The sequence below is a fragment of the Lissotriton helveticus genome, chromosome 12 (genome assembly GCF_964261635.1).
Source record: "Lissotriton helveticus chromosome 12, aLisHel1.1, whole genome shotgun sequence".
NCBI classification, from domain to species: domain Eukaryota; kingdom Metazoa; phylum Chordata; class Amphibia; order Caudata; family Salamandridae; genus Lissotriton; species Lissotriton helveticus.
This window is the reverse complement of record NC_136073.1, coordinates 872052663-872077137: the sequence shown is the minus strand read 5'-3', so window position 1 is coordinate 872077137 and position 24475 is coordinate 872052663. Positions and strand designations below refer to the sequence as shown.

At 44.3% G+C, this 24475-nt stretch overlaps 1 protein-coding gene across 2 annotated transcripts in view; it reads right to left on the bottom strand.

The window, feature by feature from the left end:
• The window catches only part of CPAMD8 (C3 and PZP like alpha-2-macroglobulin domain containing 8), a 1183022-nt gene that overhangs the window by 267483 nt on the left and 891064 nt on the right, over nucleotides 1–24475 (bottom strand). For both annotated transcript variants that reach the window (XM_078671323.1, XM_078671324.1), the window contains exon 40: nucleotides 15360–15572. In XM_078671323.1, coding sequence (XP_078527449.1) covers nucleotides 15360–15572 — 213 coding nt within the window. The remainder of the gene's footprint in view (nucleotides 1–15359; nucleotides 15573–24475) is intronic.

Genomic DNA, 24475 nt, shown 5'->3' with positions numbered 1-24475 from the left:
CAACACACTCAAAAGGAGGAACGCTAGACTGGAAATTATCAAGAAACAAGAACATAGTGATCCACTCAGTTATGCCGTGTGACTGGTTGGATCACCATGCCATAACCTTCCTAATACCAACACTGAAAAGGGAAAAGATCGTGCAGCCTATTAAACTCAAAAAGTGGACCCGTGACATTAAAGACTCGAATATTGAACGGTTAGTAGAAAATTGTGAGAAAGATCTGAATCCACCGAACAACTTGCGGAATGTGAATGACCTAACTGACCACTACACTACGACAGTAACAAATATAGTTATGCCACTAAAGCTAAAAAGAGTCTCGGAAAAGGACAAAAACCCTTGGTTTAATAGTACACTGAATAATGATAGACGGAAACTAAGAATGGCCGAAAGAAAATGGAGACAACACCCTTCAACACCAGAGCTGAAATCGCTAAGAACAATCAGAAACGAGTACAACAAAAAGATCCTCAAGTCCAAAAAAGAATATATTAGATCAGAATTGGAGAACGCCAAAAACAGGCCACGGAAACTATTTGAGATATTAAAGCAACAATCCAACAAATCGGCAAAATCGGCCCAAGAAACCACTAAAACTCAGCTGAGCTGTGAAAAATTCTCTAATTTCTTCACCGACAAGGCCAACACTTTGGAAACAGAGCTCAAGATGGCAGCAGACAACCTGCACAACCAACTACACAGACTGTACAATACCACTCTGACAATCGACCCCGAGGAAGCAAAAAACAAAGCGCATTGGGATACCTTCAAGTTATATGATCAAAACACTAGCGGATATCAAACCGAATAACCACTATAATGATCCACTCCCCACCAAATGTCTACAAAACATCAACCACATCATCATCCCAATATGGACAAAAATAATAAATGCCTCACTATCACAAGGGATCCTTCCAGAATGCTTAAAAACAGGCCAAGTTGTACCGATCATCAAGAAACCACCAGCGGACCCAGCAGATCCTAATAACGTTCGCCCAGTTACCAATATTCCGTTACTGGCCAAACTAATCGAAAAATGTGTACAAAACCAACTAAGCAAACACATCACTAATTTCATGCTATTGGACGACTGTCAATCGGGATTCAGAACAGGCCACAGCACGGAAACAGCGATCCTACATATCGTCGATGACGCAATACAGGCCCTAGATCTCAATAGAACATGTTTACTAGTCCTTCTTGACCTGTCATCTGCATTTGACACTGTAAATCATGAAAAATTACTAGACAGACTACACAAAAGGATGGGAATGTCGGGAATTGCGCTGAAATGGTTTGAATCTTTCCTTCAGAATAGATCTCAAAGGTTCTTGGTCAACCAGACACTATCCCAATCTTGTCCGAACTCAATCGGAGTCCCTCAAGAATCTACACTATCTCCTTCACTTTTTAACTTATACGTCGAACCTCTGATAGAAATCCTCCGAGACGCAAACATATCCTATCACATGTACGCGGTCAACACGCAGATTTACATCAAGGTCGCATCTATGGAGGACATCAAGTTAATCAATGAGGCTTTAAAAGAGACAATACGCTGGTTAACCAGTAATCACCTGAAGCTAAAGGCACAAAAAACTGAATTCCTATTAATCTCACCACCAAAGAACCACACAGAGGCGATGGAATGGACCAAATTGATCACAGCACTAAACTGCACCCCTACGCTAGTGGACTCAGCCAAATCATTAGGAATCACATTGGATAAGAATCTAGACATGAAAGCCCACATCAAATCACTTGAACTACTTAAGGAAAGTGAAACCATTCATCTCGTCTGCAGATCTCAAACTGGCAATACAATCATTAGTTATCTCAAGGATTGAATACGGATGTACAACCTTAGCAGGTCTACCAAAAATTTCCACGGCACCACTAAAAGCATGCCTCAATGCAGCAGCAAGGCTCATTACCGGATCGAGGAAATCCGACCATATTTCACCACACCTAAAAGCATTAAACTGGCTACCATATGAAGCCAGAATCCAATTTAAAATGGCATGTATCACCCGCAAAGCACTCCACTACAAAACACCAAGATACCTGGCCCAGAAGATTGAGCTTTCTGGAGGAAGCAGACCAGCCAGGAGTGCCAAGGAGCTGCTGCTGAGGCCACCCATCTTCCGGAAGAAGAAAACATACGACAGAGCTTTCTCTGGGGCAGCCCCCAGAATATGGAACTCACTCCCTCCGAATATCAGTAAAATTACAAACACGGCAACATTCAAAAAGGAAGCGAAGATCTTCCTAATGAGTAAGTTCCTTACATAGACAAGAACGGACTTCACCGCCACCGCGTCTTAGATGTACCAAAACGGAACATAAAAATGGAATAAAGAGAAAGGGGCAGATTTATGAAGGCCCTGCGCCGCCGGTGCGTCACTTTTTCCCATGTTAAAAGTGACACACCGGCGGCGCAAGGCATTCGTAAATCTGCCCCAAAGTCTCTAGTTAAACGGGGAACCTGGAGGAAGATCACCCAGATAAAGACAAGTCAGAACTATTTGTACAGGAATACAGCATACAATATAGTAGGCTAGTAGAATAACATATATGATAACCTGGGAGATAGATGCAGACAGAAATTATATAGAAATGTGTAATCCCGATGTTAATACTAGCCTAATTTTAGCAAACCATTGTACATATTCCAGGATATATCCCCTTTTAGACGTATACCTAACCTACCTCATATCAGTGTGATACGTTTACTAAATAGCTCTATACTTACCTACCTCATTCACTATATTGTAATGTTATGCGAGTTGTATCTCAAATCTACCTCATGTATATGTATCTGTGAAGCGCTCTGATACCCAAGGGTCACGTTCACGCTATATAAAACTCTCTAAATAAAATAAAATAAGACAGGACCATTCCACTTTTGATCATCATTTAATGACTTCTAAAGTGGTAGATTCAAGGAATGGTTTGACATTGAGGGGCTCAATGCCAAGGAAAGACATAACTGAAGCATTAGCGCAGTTAAAGGTTATGTTGAGCACCAGTTCAGCACCAAAGAGGGCCTCGTCATGGGGTTAATTGACATTTACAACATTGTTGATGTTGATTTAGTTCAGCTTTGAGCCATTAAGTGCCAAAACATTACAAATTGAAGCTCTGAGACTCCAAACCAATAACATTGAGGGACTTTCCAAGTACTGCAGACTCAGAGGATTATGATGACTTGTCTGATTTATTTAGTAAGAACCCCTCCATTATTCTGGGTTCCAGTGTTAAGACTATATCTACAATCCCACAGGTTCCATGGATATTACTTTAGAATATGCTGTCATGTTCTCTGATTCCAGTGGGTTCTCCAAAGTGGAATTGTGTGACTACCTTATGAAGATTTTAAAGACCAGAGTTGCTAAGCATCGCTCGACTGGATGGTACAGAAAACCCAAGATCCATTTCCACATAAAATAGATAGTTATGTGGAGAAGGCACACTCCTTGTACAAATGCTCTAACCTACACAGACTCAGAAATAATGTTGTGTTCTACTATATTTCCCAGATTTATCATTGAGAATTTTACCATTGGATGCCAGCCATGTTTCATGTATTCTTTGCTAATGTTCCAACAAACCCCCGTCAAACATTATTATATTTGAGACTTGAATTGATAGTTCCATAAAGACTAGCTCTTTTTGGAACTGTTTTTAAATAAGGCCCTTACCCCGGAGGCAATTAAGGTATTTGCTCTTAAACTACGGAATAAATAGAAAGCACCTGAACAACATCCTCCTTTTCCGAGAGTCCAGTGTTAATGCTCTGCCGGGTCAGTATAACAGATCTCTGTGGAAGTCCACCCAGACGTTCTCTGAGGATATTCCTTACAAGACAAACACAATTTTAAAGAAGTGCCCAGTAAGAGTGTAGGAAACAAACCTTTTTTTGATTGTTAGCCCTGTTTTTTGTTTTTTTGTTGTTTTTGCTTTAATGGACCTCAGTTGCAGGATTTTAGGTTTCTGGGCAGTTAGTGGCCAGTAACAGCACCCACTCCAAGGGCTTTTGTCCTGAATTTGCTATCCATTTTAGACAAACTATTTTGTTTATAGGACGTTTGTATACGTTGATAACAGGATCCACAAACTGTGTAATGTGGCATAAAAGGCCCATACTTCAAGTGAATTACAGCAAGGCTTCACCACCAACTGATGGAATCAAAACCATAGCACCTGGCCTGAAAAGCAGCCATATAACACTGTAGGCAAGGCCTTGGTTTAAAAATATTAAATTAACCCAAATATTACATTTTATTTGATCAAACTTGAGCCCCAAAGCGGTGAGTTTCACTTTATGGTTAGAAGGTCTGTACTGTAATAATTCTTGCTAGAATCTCTTCTTAGCTGTCTGCCAGGATCTTGTAATAAAACTATTAAATAATGTATACATCCATATACATGAATTTATATCTATATATGGCCAGATGCACAAAGAATGGATTCAGTAAAAGTGCTTGCAAATTGCTCTGAATTTTACCGAATCCATTCTGTTTTTGCAAACCGACCGGTGCATTAGTAGGTTGGTTCACGTTTCGACCTACCTCATGAATATTAATGAAGTAGGTCACACATTGTGACCCCCTATGAATCACATTCATCACTTGCATGGTGGACTGCTGCTGAGGTCAGCAGACCAGCATGTCTGTGATTGCTTTTCAATAAAGCATTTTATTTAAATGCCTGTTTTCCTTTAAAGAAAATAGAATGTGTTTAAAAAAAATAAAAGTTTAAGTAAGATGTTTCAAGAATAGACCGCGTTCCATGGGGCCACAACCTACTCTTAAAATATGTTTTTTGTCAACGTTGACAAAGGGGAAGAGGCTTCTTGAGGACCACTTCTTGTTTATGAATGGGTTACCCTACATTTCTGTAGTTGGTTACAAATTAATATTTTGTGAGCAGATTTTGGAAGTAAAACATTAATATATTCCATACAGAATCAGTATTTTAAACGGAAAACCTAAACATGCCCCTTCCAAATAATGATGCAGTACTTGGTCACAAACACAAATCGTGATTCAATTAAAATAAATTGTGACTTGCAATTTGGGTGTCATACATATCAAAACGCATTTTTGAGGTCACCAACGGCCCGATCTTGTGTACCTGAACTTTTGTGAACACAAAAAGGCTTTGTACATCTGGCCCGTAAAAACATGGGGGGCCTTTGGCACATCCCTCTTCTACCATTGGTCTGTCTGAGTGGCATTTACAGTTTACTTTCATCCTTGACAGTGAGCTGCATGGGATAATGGTTTAGTCCACATTAGCCATTGGCTCTCTTTCCCTGGGATTAACAACATTTTCTGATCACATGCACAACCACCTGAAAATTAGTGCACTTGAGTGCCCAGCGTTGCTGGGTGGCAAGGCCTTTGGTTCTTTGTTTTCTCTTTTATATTTCCCTTTTCATTTCTTTGTTTTCTTTCTATTTAATTTTTTCTTAAGATGATACCACAGCTCTACAGGACGAGCTAACGGGTCACTTGCTTTTTCACACATTTCATCAGCAGTGTGCCGCATCCGAAGTGGCCACTTCCTCTAAACTAGGAGATCATTATTAAATGCTTTTGTCTATAGTGTATCATTGTTTTACCATTCAAATATGTTCAACACTTTGGTTCTAAATATGGCAGCCGTCCTGGAACTTTAGAACAGTGATAGACCATGTACAATACCTCCTGAGACAGATATTTGCTACAGTGTTAAGTTTCATTATTGTGAGCTATGTTTACACGGGAGCATTTTTTCTTTTTTGATATTTGTATTCCATTAATTTAGCATTCATATGTTATTGAGTTTGCAAACAAGGAGGCAGGGAACCCTTGGTAGTTCCCAAGTTGTAGGTGTATTATTGAGTTTGTGTGTGTTTTAATTGTCGTATCACTGGGTGAATGCAAGAGTGAGTCAATGAATGTTTGCACGAATGCAAAGGTTAGTGACAGACTACATGCAAGTTAACGTACTAAGTGCCTGAAACCCATCATACACAAAGTCACCTTAATTCATAAGTCAGACCTATAGGCATTGTCAATGCTGGGTTGATGTTTGAAGCACTTGTGCTTCGGCCTTCATAACTTTGTTCCATAAAAGGTATCCATTCCAAATGGGGATCCTTTTTTTTCTACATCTTGGGGATTCTAAAGGTACATTTGGGTTAGTGGATTTCCCTGGAAGGATCAGAAATTTGGCAAAATATAGAAAATTTTGTTTTTTGTCAGAAAAATGTCGAACATTTCTGTACAATAAAGCATATGTTTTTCCCTTAAACATTTTTTGGGGAGTTTTCTTGTCAATTCTTTTTATTAAAAGTTAAAGAGACAAACATGCATCGCCATACCATACATAATGGATGCTAATGGTGGACGGTAGAATATCGTACAAAAAGATTAGCAAGAGCATTTGACAAGTGCTGTACATGCCTAGCCTCGCAGGAGCTAAGTCTCAATACACAAGCATATAAGCGATCATATCCTAGCGGTTGGTGAAAACAAAACACTATGGCTGACCTAACATCATAGCTGAGGAGGGGAAGGCGAGGGGGAGGGAGGGGTACCAGGGAGGATGCCCAGGAGGGCTTCTCAGGGCTGGGAAGAAGAGGACTAAGATCCAGAGGATAAGGAGTAAGAGGAAGAGCTGGGCAAGAGATAGAAGGATGTTAGGGGTGCAGAGGGGGGAGAAGGGAAGAGGAGGAGGGGAAAGGGAAGGGTGGGACGCCTCAGGAGGGGTTGGGAGCTAGGAGGAGGGCAGTGCCTCACTTCACTTAAGGGGTTGGGCATTACAGTATAACATTCCTGTAATGCGTGGCAGGATTTTTGGGGAGTTTAATAAAGCGCAAATTAGATCCGAAGGTATCAATCAATGAATGAATCAATGCATTTATAGAGCGCACTACTTACCCGTGAGGGTCTCAAGGCGCTGGAAGGGGGAGAGGGGGTGAGGGTTGCTGCTACTGCTCGAAGAGCCAGGTCTTGAGGATTCTTCTGAGAGTGAGCAGGTCCTGGGTCTGCCGCAGGTGGGTGGGGAGGGTGTTCCAGGTCTTGGCGGCAAGGAAGGAGAAGGATCTTCTGCCGGCGGTCGTTCGTTGGATGCGGGGGACAGCGTCGAGGGCGAGGCTGGCGGAGCGGATCTGACGGGTGGGGGTGTAGAAGCTGAGTCGGCCATTGAGGTAGGCTGGTCCGGTTTTGTGGAGGGCTTTGTGTGCGTGGATGAGTAGTTTGAAGGTGATCCTCTTTTCATCGGGGAGCCAGTGTAGGTCTCTCAGGTGGGGGGTGATGTGGCTGCGGCGGGGAACGTTGAGGACCAGCAGGGCGGAGGCGTTTTGAATGCGTTGCAATTGTTGTAGGTGTTTTGCCTGGATACCTGCGTAAAGTGCGTTGCTGTAGTCTAGCCTGCTGCTGACGAGGGCCTGGGTCACTGTTCCTCTTGTTTCGGTGGGGATCCACTTGTAGATCCTGCGAAGCATGCGGAGGGTGTTGTAGCAGGAGGAGGTGATGCCGTTGACCTGCTTCGACATGGAGAGGGAGGAGTCGAGGATGAAACCCAGGTTGCATACGTGGTCGGTGGGTGTCGGTGCTGTTCCTAGCGTGGTCGGCAACCAGGAATCGTCCCAAGCTGAGGGGGTGGAGCCGAGGATGAGGACCTCCGTCTTGTCGGAGTTCAGCTTCAGTCGGCTGTTCCTCATCCAATCTGCGACGGCCTTCATTCCCTCGTGGAGGTTGGTTTTGGCGGTGTGTGGGTCCCTGGTGAGGGAGAGGATTAGCTGGGTGTCGTCGGCGTAGGAGATGATGTTAAGATCGTGCTGGTGGGTAACGTGGGCGCGGGGCCATGTAGATGTTGAACAGCGTCGGGCTGAGGGAGGAGCCCTGTGGTACGCCGCAGATGATGTTGTTGGCTTTGGAGCGGAAGGGCAGAAGACGGACGCTCTGCGTTCTGCCGGAGAGGAAGGAAATGGTCCAGTCCAGGGCTTGCTCTTGGATTCCGGTATCAGAGTGCCTTACATGAGCACCAGTTCCGTTACAGACTGACACATGCATATTTTGTTAGGCATTAACAAAATGTTTGCTGTGCTGAGATCACCACACTCCCAGCTTTGAGGAATAAGCAGAGACGTGAAAGAAAACCCATTCTTGTTTACAACCCTGGGAGTCCATATTTCCAATTTTATTGCAATTTCAACCTATTTTTAGTTTGTGGTAGAAACCGGTGTGAAACTCAAGGGTGAACCCATTAAGCTATACAATTCTGAAAACTAGACATAATTACAAGTTCAGCAAGGTATCATTTGTATAGATTGATGAGGATTTTCCACAAGAAACTAATCCTTGAAATAAAACAAACTAATGAAAATAAGTAGGTAAAAAAAATATCCATTGCTGAAGTTTTTATTTGTAATTGTTTTGCTTCCATGGCTGATTTACAAAACTATTATCCATTATGTCTGCCACGACCCTTCTGGTCACAGGGATATATCGTATTTGTTGGTTGTCCAATGACATGTGATTCTCCGAGACAACAACTGAACAGTAGCTTATAATTCTTTTTCACTATGTACTGACCATGACCAGTTCATTTGGTAAAATCTAATGAATGAAAAATGGATATAAAGGAAAAGAAACCTATGTTTGTTTGAAATGTGCACAAGATTCTGAGTTTAGGATTAGTGGCTATTGTACACCTCTGAATTTATTTGGGTGTTATTCATTCTATCATATAATTCAAATGGCAAACATTTTCTTTATGACAAACTGGCTTACATTTGGGCGGCAAACATGGAGAGCAATCTAATTGGTAATAAGAAATGTTCCACTCCAGTATTGGGGTATCTTTCATAGATTCACATGCCTGAATCATAGATTCACATGCCTGAATCATTCCCCATCGCCGAGGCGGGAGTGCCACTGTAAAATACAAAAGTAGTGCCATTAATAAATAGTAGGCTAAAAAGAAAAAAGCCTTTGGCCTAAATCTTAGTAGCCTCTCTACATCCTTATAGTAAAAAGAAGCAAAAGTCAGCTCCAACCAATCAGCTACCAGCACCCTCTAGAACACTCTCAGCAGAGGCAGTTCTCCTCAGATTTTCACTGCACGTCGTGTGGAAAGGAGTCTCCCTGTGTGCCACTCAGGAAAGCTCTATTCAAACCCTGCAGGACCTGTGATAAGAAAAGGGTCCATGTTGATGACCAGCATAAGGATTGCATTTATTGCCTTTATCCGAAGCATGAGGCAAAAGACTGCAAGATCTGCCGTACTTTACCTACCAAGACTCTTAGGGATAGAGAGGCAAGACTACTTTTATGGCTCACATCCTCTTCGGCTGAGGAGGAAGACCGAGCCTTTACTTCTAGCAAGAGAGCTAGATCTCATGACAGCTCTTCTAGTGAGGGAAGAAAACACCACAAACCTTCTCATGATGTCACTGACCCTTTACAGAGGTCACCTAAGGTTTCCTCTGGGTCAACGCTGTCTCCACCCTCTACATCGGTCAAGCAGTCTAAGTAAACATCTTCTTCAAAAAACGTGAGTAAAGGACATGTCAAATCTCATCGATTTGTGTGACTTCTTCTGCCCCATCGTCGACAGCAACTGTCTCGACGACGGCCATTTCCTCACCTATGCTGTCTACCAGAATCTGATTCACAACCAAGACTAAGTCCGTTCTTGAAGAATCGTTGACGTGAAAATCATCGACAAAGTCCCCATCGACGACTACACCGTCGATGTCGAATCCATCGGCGACGGCAACGAAGCCTCCACCGTCGATGAAGGCGTTACCATTGACGAAGTCTACTACATCGTCGACGTCTGTCCCGACTGCTCCGCCGACGACCGTTCCGTCGACGACGGCACCATCGATGAAGACACCGTCAACGAAGAGCCCGTCGATGAAGAGCCCGTCGAAGAAGAGTCAGTTGACAACGGATATACAAATTCAAATCAACGAATCAACGGCAATTACTGTACCTTCACAGTCGACGACCATGTCATCTGGACTTTCCCAACTCAAGACTTTCCAAAGGCCCATTGCGCAACAGGATTATAGTAAGAATTCTCCGCTTCTGCCTTCACACCTCTTAGAAACTTACGTAGAAGATGATGATTATGTGGACGAGGAAGATGAGGGACCTTATGGCATTGCTCATCATCCTTCTGAGCTTAACATCAAATGTCAGGATAACAACGACGACGACTATCAGGAACAATATTATCAGGAGCAACTTATGGTTCCACATCATAGATATCAGTTCCACAGAAGGGAGTCACGCCAGAGGGAAATGAGTCACTTTCCTCCAACGCTGATACAGGATCTTCAAGCTATGTTGGCGGATCATCGTCAAAGGTTTCCCCCTCAACAGGCTTTCTCTGAAAATGTACCCCCACCAGCAGTGGTTCCTGATCCTTTACCTGAGCCTGATGCTCCTTTTACACCGGCTCAGCCTTTGGGTCCTACTGAACAGGTACAGCATGACACTTCATCCTCTGAAGATGAGGTTGAGGAAGGCTAATTACCTGACAATGCTCCCATTACGGATCCCTGGGACGAATATATAATTCCAATGCCTTCTCCGCCACCCTCTGATTCTTCTCCTAAGGACATCGAGGTTTTCATAATTTGATGCAGTGGGCGTCTGCTAGATTCCAACTGCCCGTTACTGTTGAACAGACAGATTGTTTTTACATGATTTCAAGGAGGAGTCCAGAAAAATCACGCAGGCTGTACCCATCATAGACTACATCTGGCAGGAGGAGGTTAAGATAATGAAGATGCCTGCATCCATCCCGGCAGTGCTTCCTCGCATAGAGAAGAAATACCGTGCCCCCGCAAACAGCCCATCTTGTCTCATAGGTCATCCGCGACCAGATTCAGTCCTTTCGCAAGTTGCCCAACAGCGATCAAAGAATCCTGCAAAACCTATCACCACGCCGCCTGACAAGGAAGGACTTCGTTTGGACCTCAGAGGCAAGAAATTTTCCTCCATGGCAGCGGCCTCTATTAGAGCTGCTAATGCTCTTGCGATTATCCGCCGTTATGACCCGCAAATGTCGTCAGATATGGCGGGTCTCATTGACCTCACCCCGGAAGACCATAGACAGGAGGCCAGGAAAATCCTATTGGAGGGTGAACGTGCTGCCTCAGAAACAATAGATTGTGCACTGGACATTGTTAACACCAATTTCCTTAAACTTGCTGGAGCTGCAGTGCTTAGACTCCAGGGGTGGTTTAAAGCCACTACTTTCAGACCTGAAGTCCAAACAAAGATTCTTGACATGGCCTATGATGGGGATTTTTTGTTAGGGAAGCACATTGATGAGGCCCTCCTAACTATGAAAACCGACACAGATACCGCTAGATCTGTAGGCGCCCTTCAATACAGGCGCGGTTCTTTCAGAGCCGAAAAGTACTATCAGTGATAAGTGGCTCTAGAATAGGAAGACAGTGCACTGGGGGGTGTTGGTTGTTTTGAGAGTTCTGATTTTATTTGTATTGCATTTCATATTCTCCTGTATATTTACGAAAAATGGTCAAACTCAATATGTGTGTCTTACATGCGGCAGTTGTCTCAGGGGTACAGAGATCTGCGCCATTTGTGATATTTTGACAAATAAAATCTGTTTTTAAAAAAAAACATGTAAAAAGGGTTCCTTAATAGTGAAAGCTTGGATTTCACTAACCATTCATGCGGAAGTCAGAGCCAGTAAAAGAGCGACCTTCCAAGTGAGGAATTTAAGATCTGCTTTTTGGATCGGTTCAAATGGAAGTTTCATTAATTGCTCTAGAACCATGTTGAGTTCCCACTCTGGAGGGGGTGCCCGCACCAGATGGGAATGCTCGAAAAAATCCTTTCATGAAAAGTGAGGACGAACAGAGAGAAGGAAGTTTAGCGCATTTTCGGAATCTGGAAAGAGCAGCCAGATGGACCTTGACCGATGAAAAGGGAAGCCCAGATTTGGCTAGAGAAAGCAAATAAGGGAGGATTTGTTCGGCAGGAGCTTGAACTGGGTGAAAGTTATTCGCTTAGCACCAACAACAAAATCACTTCCATTTTAGGCGTTAAGTCTTGATTTTGCTCTGAGCCTGAGATTTAGCCAAAATTTCACGACAGTCTTGTGAAATGTTGAGGTCCTTTAACTCTAAGAAATCAGGAGCCATGCGTGCAAGTGCAGGGACCGTGGGTCCGGATGAACCACTTGACCTCTGTCCAGTGACAACAATGTTGGCGTTGGATGAAGGTGAATGGGCTAGGCTTGAGACAATAGCAGCTGTGCCTGGAACCAATGCTGTCTTGGCCAACGGGGGACAATGAGAATTAGTCTGCAACCCTCTAGCTTCATCTTGTGGAGCACTTTCAGGATCACTGGTATTGGGGGAAAAGCGTGTGCACAAATCCCTGACCATCGCATGAACAGGGCATTCCCCCTTGAGCCTTGCTGAGGGAACCTGCTAGCACATTCTACAAGAACTATGGCAGCATCTACAGCATTGTTTGCTGGAGTGACTCTGGAAAATATCTGCCATGCTGCAACATGGAAAAATGTCCACACGTTCACAAGGCATTACTCTCTTCAATCTGCACAACAGGAAGATACAGCGGTTGGACAGGCCGTCTTACGCCATCTTTTTCACTAAGATCAGGTTTCTATAGTTTTCTCTCTTTCTGTGCTGTTATATTGGTTTCAGTATTCATGCTCCTATCTTTCACAGATCATGTGTTCATTTGCTTTCAAGACAGATACATATTTATATATATTTATATATATATATTTATATATTCATGTTTTATTTCTTATAATGTCTTTTTAAAATTACTATTGTTTTCTCAAAGCTTGGACAGTACAGTTGTGTTCAATGTTATGGATGTAGTTTGGGAGTTTACGAACACTTGTCTCCCACCATCCGCTAACGACAGTACATTTGGCATACTGCTTGCTACTCTGATTCAGGCATGTGAATCTATGAAAGATACCCCAATACTGGATAAGAAAACAAGTTACTTACTTGTAACTACAGTTATCCAGTATTGGTATATTTCATAGAGTCACATGCACCCACCCATCTCCCCGCTGAGTCAGTTCTCAGTGATTTGGGGATACTTACTTCCCACTTGTGCTAGGAAAATCTGAGGAGAACTGCCTCTGGTGAGAGTGTTTTAGAAGGTGCTGGTAGCTGATTGGTTGGAGACGACTTTTGGTTCTTTTTTCTATAAGGATGTCGATAGGCTACTAAGATTTAGGCCTTAGACTTTTTTCTTTTTAGCCTACTATTTATTTATGGCACTACTTTTGTATTTTACCGTTGGACTCCCGCCTTCGGCGACTGGGAATGATTCAGGCATGTGAATCTATGATTCCGGTATGTTAATCTATGAAAAAAACCAATACTGGATAACTGCAGTTACAGGTAAGTAACTTGTTTTCTTCTGTGTTCCCACACTTCTGATGAAAAATGGACCCCTCTTGTGTAGCTTGGCCTAGCATCTGTGACACCAAAAACCCCAAAATGCAATGAGGAGACATCAAGTTTCAGGCATGAAAAAACCCTTTTTGGCAATGTGGGTAGCTATGAATTTTGGGCCTAGACTCAGCTACCATCAGTCACAGTCAATAGAGTCTTTACACAGCCCCTTGTTTCTTCTGTTGCTGTCATGGGGGCTAGGTCCAGCCAGCCAAGTGGGGTAGCATTTTTATCAGAAGAAATGTTGGAACGCAAGGTTGTATGAATTTTGTGGATCCTCGCAGGTTCCAGAACTTTCTGACACAGATGTGAGGAAAATATGTGATTTTAGCCAAAGTTTAGGCTTTGCATGGTAGTCAGTATAAGAAAGCATAGTGGGATCTATGGAAGTCACACTACTCTGGACTCTCCTGGGTGTCTAGATTTCAGAAATGTCTAGGTTTAGTAGGTCCTCCTTGTTTCCAGCGCCCAAGACAGAACAGTGCCACCAGCCAAAAGAGGAATTTGAATTTACTATCCCTCTGTTGGCCCATAAGAACCGTTTTGACATTAGGAGTGGTAGATAAGCCCAACGCTTGTGTGGCCTGCCCACACCCCATGTATTTTACTAAAATAAATAATATATGTCATGTTTAGTGGGCTTTCTGCTCTCCTGGGGGCAGATTTGTGGTAAATGGCCCCGGGAGGCAGAAAGATTGTTGACCCCGTTCTGAGATAATGGCATGGCCCAATGTCTGGGTGGGCCACTCGACCCTTCTTTTTCTTCTGGCCTGTTTGAACCCTGGTGTCTAGTGGGGCTTTTGCCACCTCTGGGGGAAGAATGGGCCTAAATATCCCCTATACACGCCCTGGGGTCAGAAAGACTGCTGAGTCCAGGGGGTAGGGTTGAGCAGAGGCTCATGCCCAGGAAGGCCGGTACCGCTCTCCCAAAAACAGTAAACACAACAATTCCCTAGTGGTTTACTTCTTTTTCTGTTCCCTTTGGGAGGAGGGCAGATTGGGTTAAACACCCTGAATCGATGAAAGACTGGTGTGCCAGGGGTGTGGGAGGAGCACATGCCCACGCCCAAGAGGTCAGTCTCATCCTACGCCCAAACAGTATCCAAGGTGAAAAGGATCCATGCTTGGATCACCCCAAGCAAAGAACCACTAGGGAGGGATAGCGTTTGTACCAGTTCATTGTCTCCTTCCCAACGCTGCTTCTCCTGAGTTGATTGGAGCTTGGGGGCAGAGTTGCATCATGGGCACCAATCAAAAGTAATATCTGACTGCACCATTAGCATGATTTGTGATCTCTTTTGTTTTGCTGTGAAGTTCATCATAGCAAACAAAAACAAAAACTTCGGACATGGGGGAAGCTCTTCCCTCGCTTCCCAACTTTGATCTGAGAAAGAATGTTTCAGGTGTTTTCACCAGAAAACATTTTCATTTCCAGTATAGTGGATGAACCACTGAAGTTTACCGCACTATGAAGGTAGTGCAGTGGAGATCAACGGGTCATCCACCACGCTAAGTGGATTAGTGCTGCTTTTGCTCTTTTGGAATTCAGAGATCAGTACTTGTGTTTTATGTATTTTAATGATTAGTTTGTATTTATATTCAAATTGTGCACGCTATTTTGTTTTATTCTTCAAAAGGGTATGTTAAGAATTACCAAACACACACACAATGCCAGCCTGCATAATTCTGAACCAACTTCAGTGTGTGACAAAATTCAAACATATTTTACTCAACCACCCCAGTAACATACAATAACAAACCTGGTTGTGAGATAAACTTTGTTGCAAAAGCTGAAATTCATAAGGCATGCCTTAAAAGTTAAGAGAGGAAGAGGAGTTGTAAAATCTTATGAAGTAGTATAGGACTTACAAACAGAGCATTGAGACATAGGAAGCTGTTGTATCTTTGTGTTGTTTCTGCAGGCAGCTACCTCCATCTGACATTGGTTTTGATAAACTGTCCTGTCAGAACCACACACAGAGTCGCCATCATAACCACAGTCACGGTAGCACATGCATTGTTCAAAGTGCTCCTCCTCCAGACATCCAAATACTTTGTTGCATGTTCCACTGTGAATGAAACCTAGAACAGATCACACACATTTTGAACATTAAAAATAGATAAAAACAAACTAAAGGTTTTAGAATTTTTCTGATAATAAAACAATACAAAATCTGTGCAATTCTTTATGTACTTCAAAGCGCATTACATTAATCTGAAGGGTATGCGAGTATACATGAGATCAAACTAAACCCATGTATTTCTTAAAAATTTGCTCATCAGTTTCCAAAAGAATTGTTTAATTGAAATATTAAAAATTACAAACATTTGACATTTTTGAAGTACTAAAATCTAGTTGAGGATATATGGTGGAAGATAGCTGCATTTAATTATCCTCCCTATCAAATCCTTTTCCACCACGTCTGAGACATAAAACGTATTTCCTCAAAGTCAGGAAATCCCCCTGCTCGTATTTTTATCCATGCTCTTAAGAAAAGGGGCAGCCCAATAAGCCTGGGACCAGGGTAAGACAATTTTTAAAGGAAAAAGAATGGTCCCTATGAGGGAAGTGTAAGCCTCAACTTCCATGGCAACCATACAAAAACCATCACTAGATTGGTTTGAACAGGAATCAAATCAAAATTTGTTAAATTCATTTAAAACAATAGGGTTAAAGATAATTTTTCTATAAAGGAACATATTGTTTAGAAACGAGGAGCTCCAAAGAATACTAAAAGTGAAAAGAGTGAATTTAAAGTGCACAAATGCTATACAGAAAGCATATATACAAGTGACTGATATGGATACAATTGTTGTTACACACCACTCTATGTCAAAGTGTCATATTCCTTATCAAATTAGAAGACAGTCCGCTAATATATTTGTCGACGTTTTGGTCCCATAAATGTTTCTTATATAAGGGTCATCATCAGGATAGAGCAGGATTTAATGGAAGCACAAAACAATTGTGGCAACGACTAGCCCAAATGAATCATGTAGCGATATGGGGAATAACTCATAACCTCCCTGAGTAGCGTTTGCCAATTTAACGCTGATGCTGATTTTAGGTTTTAATCGATGAGAACAGCCTATAAACTATATGGAGATCGGTATGCCCATGAACGATTTGGTGGGTGAGAATATGTCTAATCACACTGACAAAGTGGGTTAACAAACTCCCCAGAGGATAAGGAAAAGAACTCCCTATTGATTAACAAAAAGCCACCGCCATACAATCGTGCCCAGCCCTTTCCAATACTGGCTGTGGAATAAAGTCAGGAATAAGTAACCCCCGTTTGCATTTTCATTTAGGTCTTTGGCTAACCCTTTCTTCACACCAGAGTGACTGGGTAGCTGCTTGGCTGTCCCTCTAATCGTATTGTTTCTACACTTAGCCACTCAGTAGCCTTGGGCCAGTTAGTTGCCTTATCTAAAAGAAACTATGTGCATGGTACGGACTGGAACAGAAAATAGACCGGATACCAAAATAAAAGAGGCCCAATTGTTGAATTAGATAGCTAAAAAAGTGGTCCATGTGTGCAATGTGGTGCCATTTTGAACTTGTAAAGACACACTGTATAAGTGTTCTGCACAGTATGGAAGATTTCATGGATTTGAGCTTGCTGCAGGCAATGTTTGTTTCAATATCAGGGAAAACAACAGTAAAAACAGCCGTTGGGCACAGTCTGATTACCTGATATCCCAATCCAGCCCTGATTTGTGAATGTTCATACACCAGGAGGACTCCTGTCCTCATTCTCATTCAATCTACTGATTGATGAGTTCATTCTGGACTTTATTTTAATGATACGTTTCTCATTCTCAGCTACAACAGATATTCAAAATTACTAACACTTTACTACCAGGTAGATTTCGTTTTACTATAGCTAGCACAAGTATTATTGCACGTGGCAACTTCTCCTTAGAGCAGGTGCTGAAGAGAGCTTCTGTCATGCCTTCGTAGAAACATAAATGTACTGATCTGTTGGGCAGTCCAACTGTTGGATGTTAATGTAATTTTCTAGAGATGTTAAATAAAGCTGGACTTTTGCATGTGTGTGGTAGTAAGGTCTCAGAGCCTCTGAAGCCCAAGTAATTAATAATGTTGCAAGATTTAAAAACAAAAGATAAGTAGCTGGTAATATAATTCCCTTAGCTGCTGAGGCATTTTCACTCACAGTCCAGAGCTACGTTTTTGATGTTTGGAGCACGTTGGGCTTAACCCTTCATAATTTATTTCTTCCACAAAAGGTATTGAGGCCAAATTTGTGTCCTTTCTTACCACATGTTGGGCATACTAAAGGTACCCACGGTTTGTGAATTTTTCTGGTGGGAACTGAGAAAATAACCAAAATTTAGCATTTTTTAATAAAAGGTGGTAAAAAAGTGCTGTGCACGAAAGTGTATGTTTCTTCTTAAAGTGACGTCACCAAAAGATGTGCTGTGCTAACACCACAGTCTTCCTCGCTTCTAGGTATAAGCAGAGCCGTGAAACAAAAAAAGAAATTGTTAACCACGTTGTTTTAACTTTTTTAAGCAATAGTCCATGTTTCCTACTTTTTTGTGGTTTCAATGTACTTGCAGTTTGTGGTGAAAATTGATGGATGAGCCCAGAAAGCTATACGTTTCTGATAACTAGACACATTTTTGAATTCACCAAGAGGTCACTAATATAATTGTAAACTGTATGTAGAACACTCATGGTTTTTCCAAAGAAACTAATCGCTGAAATAAAAGAATCTGAAAATAAGTTGGAAAAAAATAGCAATTGACAATGCTGACAATTTTTACACCTATGGTTGATTTACAAAAGCAATATACCATTACATCGCTTAGACCCTTGTGGTTGCAGGGACAGGTTATCAAAAAACACACAATACACAGAACTGAAAACAGAGCTGCATCTTATAATGATTTTTTCATTGTGTGCTGACCATTGAGTAATTCATATGGTAAAATCTAGTGAAAAAATATAGGTAAGGAAGCCTATCCATTTTTAATGTGCTCAAGTTATTGAGTTTTGGAACAGTGGTTAGTGCTATCAAGTGATTCAGAGTACTTATTGCAATATATCATCTTTCCTGCACACTAGCTTACATTTGTAGGCCAAAACTGGAAAGAAAATGAATGTAATAATTACAAATGTTCTACTGATTTGATAGAGACTTCTAGCTACAGCTTCCTTACCTTAGAATTATTCACAGGCATCAGACTGGATCCACATTTTTTTTAGTGAGCAGTACCCCTGCATGCTGATAGGTGGTGCAGTTCGGCTCTTTGTACGGTCGCTCTTGCCGGAAGTGATGCGCTGATGTCAGTTTTTTTCTTTCCGCACCAGTCAACACAGTTCCGGAGAAGAGCTACCCCAAGTCACTTTTTTACTGACCTTTTTTTGACCCTTTTCTTTGAAGATTTCTGAGACATTGTCTCCTTGTGAGGCAGGTATGTCCGCGAATAGGCTGGATTCAAGCCCTGTTGCGCTGGTCACCAACAAATGTCGGTGACGGACACACAGTTCGTCTATCCCAGGTGTCCTGAGCACGTCCACAATGCTAAGACATGGGTCGATTTTCACGGCATGCACCCCAAGGCTTTGAGGTAGCAATGCCTCAAGCTCCTTGCCACTCGATGTTCAACGCTGCAACTGTCTTGATCCAGGTCGAGAGGAAGCTCCCAGGATCGGTTGAGGAGCCATCAATCTTCGTCTCAGTTGAAGTCATCCCACTCCGGTAAGTACCACAAAAAGAAGTCAAAGAGATCTTCAACTTTGTCCCGTCTGTCGAAGTAATTCGATGAGGTAGTGACTACACTCGAGGCCTGGCTCAGCACTGGAGCCTGCACTCGGGCTGTCTTCACGCCGCTCTGAGGTTCCAGGAGCCGGAGCGACCCACGCCCACGCTGTAAATTTAATGAGGACATGCACCTCATATTTGGGTGGACTGTCTATGCTGGAGCACCTTCGAGCCCAACGGGTTTGGACGAAGCCCCTACTAGTATTCTGCTAGTGAGTTCACCCTCAGCACCAGTCAGACCCCTTGGATCCACAGATGGATCTGGACTGGCGCTGGTCGAGCACCTCGAGCTTCACCGGCGGCTGCCTTGCTGTCGACAACGTCCTAAGGCTGTGCCACCCCCATTCTAATCCCCGGCAGCGACACGGAGCATGATGGGCATCAACTGATGACGCTGATTCCGGCGCTGGCTGGAAACATTCCTTCCAGGCCCGAGCCCTAGTCTTATGGGCTGGGACATGAGGAATATTGGAGGGGCCACTGAGCCCTTACAAATTCCAGTGCCTAGACCCCAATGAGGACATTTGGTGTGAGAAATTGACAGAAGCCAGTGGACTAGACACCTCCTCATATACTGATTAGGTCTCTCCCCCAACCGTGGCTACGAAGGAGGGAGCCTCATTTACTATGGCGGCAGAGGTCCTGAACCTAAACCTGCCCTTTGTGGCAGTAAAGACTAACGTATTGACGTAGGTGCTTCAACCGGGATTCACCCCCTCACGGACGTCCTGCTTGGGCTTGGTTCAAGTCCTACACAGGGGTTCCTATGAAAAGAGCAGTTGTCCACTGCCGTTGCCCTGCCCCAGAGGACCCCAATTTTCTCACTTAGCACCCTACCCAAGAGAGCTTGGAGGTCCAAGCCTCCAGCTCCTGAGTAAACCCTGACACGTTCCTACTACCCCGTCAGATAGGGAATCCAAAAGGCTGGACACCTTGTGCAAGAAAATGTCTTCTTCCACCAGCCTGGCACTGAGGTCTGTGAACACCATGTGCCTTTTGGGCCGTTACTCCCATTCACTCTGGAATTTAGTTGACCAGGTGCTACCTCTGGTCCTGGAGGGGGCCCGGGCCATACTCTCCCAAGCTATGGCTGACAAGAGAGATGCAGATAAATTTACGATCAGATGTGGGCTGGACCAACCGATTCGCTAAGCAGAGCAGTTTCTTTGCCATTGGCCTTATGCTGCCACAACTGTGTTTTCAAGGGATGGCCAAGCTTCACTTATGGACATGCCCTTTGACGGCTCCTATCTCTTCGGAGACAAGGCGGACTCTGCGCTGGAGTGCTTCAAGGATAGCAGAACTACGGTCAGGTCCTTGGGCTTTTCTATGGCCCCTCGCCAACTCCAGCCCTCCTTTCACTCCTTTCGTGGCCACAAAGGGAGTTTCCATTACCTGCACACTGGTGGTCAACAACATCCGACCGCTGGATTCTCCAGATTGTCCAAAGGGGCTACTCCCTGCCCTTTGTGACCATCCCTCCACTCTTGCCACCCACTTGTGACAGACTACAGAGAACCACCTCTTCTTCTCCGACAGGAAGTGACAGCTTTCTTGGTTAAGTGAGCCATAGAGAGGGTGCCGACATGAGAAGTAGGCCATGGTTGTTATTCCCCCTACCCTACTTTCTGATGCCCAAGAAGGATGGAGGCCTTTGTCCTATACTAGAGCTGAGCCCTTCCAATTCCTTCATGAAAAAGGAGAAATTCAAAATGCTCATGCTCGCTCAAGTTCTGTCTGACCTCGAACTGGGAGCCTGAACGGTAGCATTGGACTTGCAGGATGCATACTTTCACATCCCCGTTCTTCCTGCACACAGATGTTACCTGCAGTTCACGGTGGGCCTTGAGCACTTTTAGCTTGTTGTGCTCCCTTTTGGCCTTACCAGCGCCCCTTGGGTGTTCAAGGTGAAGGTGCTGTTTGCAGCTCACCTGTGGAGATCAGGGGTGCCAGTCTTCCCCTATCTTGACGACTGGCTGTTGAAGGCAGTCTCATTCCAGTTAGTCGCCTCCCACCTCCAGACTGCAGCGGACCTTCTGCACTCTCTGGGGTTCACTATCAGCGTTCCGAAGTCACACCTGACTCCCTGTCAGACGCTCCTTTTCATCTGAGCAGTTCTGGACACAGTGCATGTAGGAAGCTGGCTGTTTATGTGAAATACCGCTAAGTGGTTATATCGTGTAGAGTCCAGCGATTTCCCCAAAAGTGTACAGAGCTCAATGTAAACCCAAAGTGCTCTATTTGTGGTAGTGTGGTCGAGCAGCCTTAGACCTAACACAGAGGAGTGTAAGACATTTGTTATACACACAGTGATTAATAAATGACACATGACTCAAAAAGGAGAGCCACACCGATATTAGAAAACTAAGCTTCTTTCATGATTTAATTTAAGACCAAGATGTACGTTAAAAGGTAAGTACGTTTAAAAAAAAATACGTTTCACTTTCAAAAGTGGAAACTTAGTTAAATTTTTCCGTTCAGCAATGTTAACCTATGGGAGAAAAACACGAATGCAGTTTTGCAGGTAAGTACACGACTTACAAATCTAGTCTTCAGGGTCTGTGATCAACCCCAGGCAGGGTTCAGATTAAAACCAAGACGGCACCACCAGCCGCATAGGGGCAAGTGGGTGCAGAGCTAAAACTCAGGTTGGTCCACTAATGTTAACCAGGGGAGACTGGGGGTGATCGAAGATGCGCTGCTACCAGGTGAGTAGAACAGTGTCAGGGGTCAATCTCCTGACGTTAAGGTAAGCACAGGGGGAACACAAGGCAGCACTAAACTTAGACCCTCAGCGGCACAGGGGCGGAAAGGCGCAGAGTGCCAACACAGCCCCTGGCGTCCAATGCAACTCAATGGAGGAGATAGGTTTTGAAAAGAGGCAGCAGGCGTGGCCCAGGAGGCTGAACAGAGAAAACCCACAGCTGCCCAGGTAAGTTCTAATGCTAGGGGACATAGCGGCACCATTGGTAAAGCTCCCCAAGGCCCAGCTGCTTCGGGTTCAGGGGTGTCCTATGGTGTCAGCAAACAGCTTACCAGGTAGATCATGGTCAGGGGATGTCTTCGGGTTGAGGCTGCAGACGTTGAGGTGGAGTCTGGCATGCGTCAATCCACAGTGCACTCTGGTTCAGAAACGCTGGGGAACCTTCGCAGAACCGGTGGGCCACTTGGACTCGTTCCATGGGCGTTGGGTGCAGAGGTGGGTCCTGAGGCAGTTTTGCAGTTCCTCAGGGCAGAGTACTTTGTTACTCCAGTATTGGAACTTTCATAGATTCCCATAACTTGTATCACTCCCTGTCGTCGGAATGGGAGCCTCGGTAAATAAAAAATAACATAGCAGTAGGTACAAAAGAGAAAGAAAGGCCTAGGCTTCATCTTATTTTGTAGCATATCCACCTCTTTTTGTAAAAGGAGACCAAAATCATGTAACAACCAATCAGATTAGCCTCACCCATTAGAACCTTCCTGAGAGAGCCTCAGATTGTCTACCGCACGTTGCGCTAAGGGAGTCTCCACTGAGCTCTGCTCAGATTTCTCTTCAACTTTGGATTTCATCTGTTTTTCTCTACAGTTCTCTTCAGGATGTCAGACAAGGAGAAGAAAGCTTTGTTTAAAGCCTGTGCCACTTGTTCTAAGAAGAGACTTTATGTCGAGGACAAGTATAAGGACTGCATTTATTGCTTGTACCCTGACCACAAGGCCACTGACTGTAAGATCTGTCGGACCTTCTCTTCCAAGATCCTGAGAGGCCGCGAGGGACGTTTACTGACCTGGTTGCAGAAGTTGAAGTCACGAAAGGAAATAATATCCAGTGACAGTGATGATGCCTTCTCAGCAACATCTTCAAGGAGGGCTAGTAAGAGGTGTAGGTCTTCCAATTCAACTTCGGCTGACCCCCCTGCTGAAGCCTTACAAAAGACCTCTGATAGGTCTGACAGGCCCAGTCCCAAAAAATCTCCTCACTGAGGTGTAAAGGAGAGGGAGGGACTAGTTCCTGAGGTACTTTCTACTCAGAAGGCGAGCCATGGTCCTTCTTTTTCACCTCCACCATTTGACAAGCCAAAGCTGTTAAAAAAACTAGCTTCTGTACCTCAGGAAGGAAAATCTGACTGGAATATCCGTCCGTTGATGACGACAACATCAGGTACGTCGATGACAGCATATAAGGTTAACCTGCCGTCGATTTCAGCTCAGTCGAGGGCGCGTCGACGAGAGCTTCGACGACGACGACATAGTCGACGCTTCAGGTACTAGTTACAATGTCGTTGTAGCGCGGGTGGCAGAAATGGGCAAGAGCCGAGTTTTGGTTATAGTGTTTTTTTTTTTTAGAAAACAAGAAGTCCGTACAAGTCTTTCTCGTATGGACTCTCTGTGGTGAACGACTTCGCTCTCTCCTCCTCCTCCTCCTAGCGCTTTCCTCTTCCCTCTTTAACATTCCGGGACTTCTCCAGGGACCGGGCGCTGAAGGCTCCGTGTTGCTGGGGGTGCCGGGCGTGGATGGCTCCGTCGTGTAGTGCAAAGGGCTCGAGGCGTACAGGAGAAAAGACAGAGAGGACAAGTGTCTGTCCTTTTATCCAATATTGTACATGTCAAGGGGAAAGGGAGTGAGGATGCACCACCAGTGAAGTAATTACGGCGTTGTGAGGGCGGGGGTTGGTGCAGGGAAAGAACCGGCTACCGGAAAAAAGGGGAACTAGGTCACGTCACGGACCCGCACTTTCTCCCCGCCCAGCCCGCTATACGCTCTCGTACCTGGGTGAGCCACACACCTCCAGGCGTGCGGCTGGGCGGCTCGTGTTGCCGATGGCCTCCTGGCTCCCGCGCCGCCAACGGGTCTTCTCTCTTCCTCCGACTCTCCGTAGATGGTATTCCGGTCTCTGTATGTTCTCCAAATCCTCCAACTACTGCTTCCTGCGCCAACTCCTCACTCGACTCCGCTCTCCTACACCTCCGGTGAACAAGCAGACCTGTTCTGCCTCGTCTGCTGCTTTTGACGTGGCTATCGGCTCTGCCCACTCTCTGAGATCCCCCCAGTTAAAGGGACCAACGTCTTCGTCCTCTTCTGGTGGATAGTATCGCCCTGCTGTGCTCGTCTAGTCGTTATGCTGTGAAGAGAAGAGGGGGGGTCATGGTATGAATCCCCGTAAGGGGGTACAGAGTCCTTGTTCCGCTGGGGAGCGGTCTTCCTTTGCT